At 56.1% G+C, this 3943-nt stretch overlaps 1 protein-coding gene across 1 annotated transcript; it reads left to right on the forward strand.

Moving 5' to 3' along the window:
• Window positions 1–363: 363 nt before the first annotated feature.
• Window positions 364–3333, forward strand: SOWAHC (sosondowah ankyrin repeat domain family member C). The gene has a single exon (XM_033147697.1). The coding sequence runs from the start codon at window positions 685–687 to the stop codon at window positions 2245–2247; it is 1563 nt and encodes a 520-aa protein (XP_033003588.1). The 5' UTR covers window positions 364–684; the 3' UTR covers window positions 2248–3333.
• The last annotated feature ends 610 nt before the right edge of the window (window positions 3334–3943 follow it).

Genomic DNA, 3943 nt, shown 5'->3' on the forward strand with positions numbered 1-3943 from the left:
ACTCCCAATTCCAACAGCTGGAATGCAGCCGGCGGTAAGGAGCCGCCTCGAGAGCGGAGGGGAGGGGAGAACGCTCCGCCAATCACGTCCCGCGACGAGAGGAGATGCTGAAAAGCCCACCAATAGCAAGTCGGGAGAGGGCGGAGGAGGAGCGATGAGTCTGCTGTCAACGGGAGAGATTAAAAAAGGGCTGGGCGCGGCACCAGGACGGGGCGTGCCCCGCCTGCGCGCGCGGGCGGACGCTCTCTTTCTCCCGCCCCTCTTGCTCAGAAATAGGGGGCGGAGCCAGAAGCTTTCGCGAGCCGAGATTCATTAACTTACAGTAACAGCCCCGCCCTCAAGAGGGCAGCGCCGCTTGCTCGGACTCCTCCTCCTCCTTCTCCGAATTTAAACTGTGCCGGTAGGCGCCGCCCTCCCTCCCCCTCAGGCTGGCGTCACGTGAGGGAGGCGGCGAGCGCCTCGAAGGGGTATAATGCCAGGGAGCGGCGAGGACGACGACGATAACGACGTCGTGGACGTCGGCGCCGTGATTTGAGCCTGGCGATGCCGCCTCAGGAGCCCTGAGGGAAATGTTAGCGACGATGCCATGGGGCAGCGCGAGGAGGGAGGAGGCGACCGCGCTCTGAGCCTTCTTCATTTCGCTACGCGGCGGCGGCGGCAACAGTTGCGTCCCTCCGCGCTCCGATGGCAGCCGCGGAGCCGAGCCAGGACGCGGTGCTTCAGTTCCTATCGGAGCGGGGAGGTCGGGCTCGCAACGCCGACCTGTTGGACCACTTCCGAGGCTACCTCAACTCCCCGGACCAGCAGCGCCGCTCGCGCGCCAGGGAGCGCTTCAAGGAGATGGTCAACGCCGTGGCTACCGTGAGGCAAGAGCCCGGCTCCGGGGCCAAGTACGTGCAGCTGAGGAAGAAGTACCGGGTCGCCGTTGCCGTCGTGGCCGCCGAGCCGGCTGAGGAAACCGGGGGTCCTCGGCTGCCCCCTGAGCCTGGCGGAGATGGCGAAGCTGCCCGGCGAGAAGCTGGGGAGCCCCAAAAGGAAGAGGAGGTGGCGGCGGCGGCGGTGAAAAGGAGCCTCCCTGTCTCTGTGGAGGAAAGCGGACTCCGGCAGCTTGAGGAGCCCGATGCGGCTGAGGTGCCTCAGGCGACCCCTGGAGGAGGAGGAGGAGGCCGGGAGGGGAGAGAGGAGCAGGAGGACAGCCGCTCTCAGCACGGGGAGCCAGAGCCGGGCAGCGGCGAGAACCCGCCTGAGGACGACTCCGCCGCCGCCACCGCCGCCTCAGGGGTCGCCCCCGCGGCGGCCCCCGCCACCACCCCGCGTTGCGCGCGCAAGAACTTCCGCGAGCGGATGCTGGGCAGCTCCCCTCAGCTGAAGCGCGGAGGTGTGCTCGCCCCTCGCGGGAGCCGCTCCGCCGGCGGGGGGGACTCGGACAGCGCCTCGCTGGCGTCGTCTTCTGCGGAGGACGAAGGCGGCAGCAGCAGCTCGGGCGGCTCGGTGGCCCTGGACCCCCTGGAGCACGCGTGGATGCTTTGCGCTTCGGACGGCCGCTGGGAGAGCCTGGAGGGCCTGCTGAGCTGCGAGCCGTCGCTGCTGTGCAAGCGGGACTTCATCACGGGCTTCACGTGCGTGCACTGGGCCGCCAAGCACGGCCGCCACGAGCTGCTGGCGCTGCTGGTGAACTTCGCGCAGAGGCACCGGCTGCCCGTGGACGTGAACGCGCGCACCAGCGGAGGCTACACGGCGCTGCACCTGGCCGCCATGCACGGGCACCTGGAGGTGGTCAAGCTGCTGGTGGGCGCCTACGACGCCGACGTGGACGTGCGCGACTACAGCGGGCGCAAGGCCGCGCACTACCTGAGCCGCAGCACCGCCGACGAGGTGCGCAGCCTGGTGGGGGCCTTGCAGGACGAGGCCGACGGCGGGGCGACCAACGGCAGCGGGCGCTGGAGGCTCTCCAAGGTGCTGCCGGCCAACCTCATCTCCTATAAGCTCTCCCACCACCTCCTGCCCCACCACGGGGACGATGGGGAGACGGGAGACGGGGCTGGAGCGCCCGGCAAGGGCAAAGAACTGAGCAGGAAAACCTCGGGCAGCGGGAGGATAAAACCCCGGCTCAACAAAATCCGCTTCCGGACCCAGATCATCCACACCACTCCTTCTTTCCGCGGGGATGCAGAGGAGGAAGGTCAAGAAGAAAGGTCCCTGAAAGCCTCTTTCAAGCTCAGACCTAAGTCCAATGTGTTCGGGTAGAACAAGGAGTGTTATTTCTTGCACCTGAATGGGGCAGGGTGTGTGGGTGGCTGGGTCTAATTCCTTTGCCGGGATGGAGTTTTTTGAGGATAAATCTACCTGGGACAATGCCTTTAATTGCTAGGCAGGCACTGGGCTAAGTAGGATAAATACAGAGTAGGACTTGAGGGGGAAAACAGACAGTAGCTAGTACTGTGGTTGTTGGCATTCTAATAACTCACCAAACTAACGGAAACACTATTTTGCTTTAACATTTGAGTTTTCAATATTTTTACTGGATTTAATGTTATGTCTGGTTACAGTCCCTGGAGCTGCTATTTCTGGAGGGTTTTCTTACTGAGGTGGGATGAACCTTTAAGGGTTGCATGTGATGAGGGCTTGCTCGCCTACAAGCAAAATCTCTGCACATGGAAAACTACCATGTGAAGAAGGCAAAGCTTTAACTTTTCCTCTGACATCTTGTTTTCTCTATGGAAGGATTTCATTTTTAAAAATTACTATGGAAGATTATTATTTACACAAGCTTTTGCTGAAGTGGTATTACACACAAGTTCATTCCATAATGAGAACTATATTTGTAAGGGTCTAACTTGAGATACTTAGCTACTGTAGGGTCATTTATTGGTGTTATACAGAGTGAAGAGAATGCAAGTGTGGGTGGCATTCATAGAAGCTAAGTGAACAGGAGTGTAGTTAAGCTTTTCCCATGGCTAACAATTCTTCCTTGAAAACCTCAATGTTACAAGATTTCTCCTGGCCAGAAACAATTTCTGAGTCCAGATAGAAGGGAGTGGGAGTGTTACAATGCATAAGGGGCAAGGGAAACACAGCATTGGAAATGCTGCGGTGCCTTCCTAATAACATATAGTTTAGCCCTAATGCCAAGGGACAAGTGTTTAAGAATGCATAGGTAAGAGTATGTGTTCTAAAAACATTGCATGACAACTACAGTACAGGCTGAGTTTGTGACTGAGAAGCACTAAAGTTGGTGGCCATTCATGTAGAAGGAAAGTGATTATACCTAAAGGTGCACCTTTTTATTTTTATACTTTTGAGTTTTAAACATACAGTACTTCACCTGTTGAGTAAATTGGAAGTGCTAACAGTACCTGAAGGTAACTTGATTTTGTTGTGAGACAAGTAGCTATCTGAGGTGCAATTGAATATAATTTAATTTGTTAAATGATCAGCTGCAAAGTAAAGAGACCGAGAGCCATGCTGGTGTGTGCTCAGTGAGACTTTTCCTCTGTCAGCTCTAGAAAGGGCTTGTTTCATTCTTGTCAATGGGAGACTGCTGCAGATTTACTACAGAATCTTTAAGAAGCAATATTGCATGTTAGCTCCTAAGTGCACACAATGGTTGCCTGTACAGAAGACAGGTCCTGCAACCCATATTTCTCTTCCTTCCCCTCTGCAGCCCCAGCAATCCCTCTTCCTCCCAAAAGAATCTTGACTTCCATCTGATTTCAGATTATTACTCCCTCTTACTCTAGCCCAGTAGTATACTTTCCACAGTGTTTAAGACCCTCCAACCCTCTGGAGCAGTTTTTCAGGTACTGAAGGAGGAAAGAGACTGGTTGTGTGAGCTGCCTTCCACTTGTATGACCTCTGAACATGTCATTTGGGTTTATCTTGAAGAAAAGTGCTAGTGCATTTAACCATTAATAATGAAAGACATGTTTTATTCAGAAGGTAT

This window comes from Lacerta agilis, chromosome 4 (assembly GCF_009819535.1).
Source record: "Lacerta agilis isolate rLacAgi1 chromosome 4, rLacAgi1.pri, whole genome shotgun sequence".
NCBI classification, from domain to species: Eukaryota; Metazoa; Chordata; class Lepidosauria; order Squamata; family Lacertidae; genus Lacerta; species Lacerta agilis.

Bases quoted from the DNA above. Each gene is read 5' to 3' on its own strand.
- SOWAHC (XM_033147697.1), top strand. From the start codon at position 685: ATGGCAGCCGCGGAGCCGAGCCAGGACGCGGTGCTTCAGTTCCTATCG.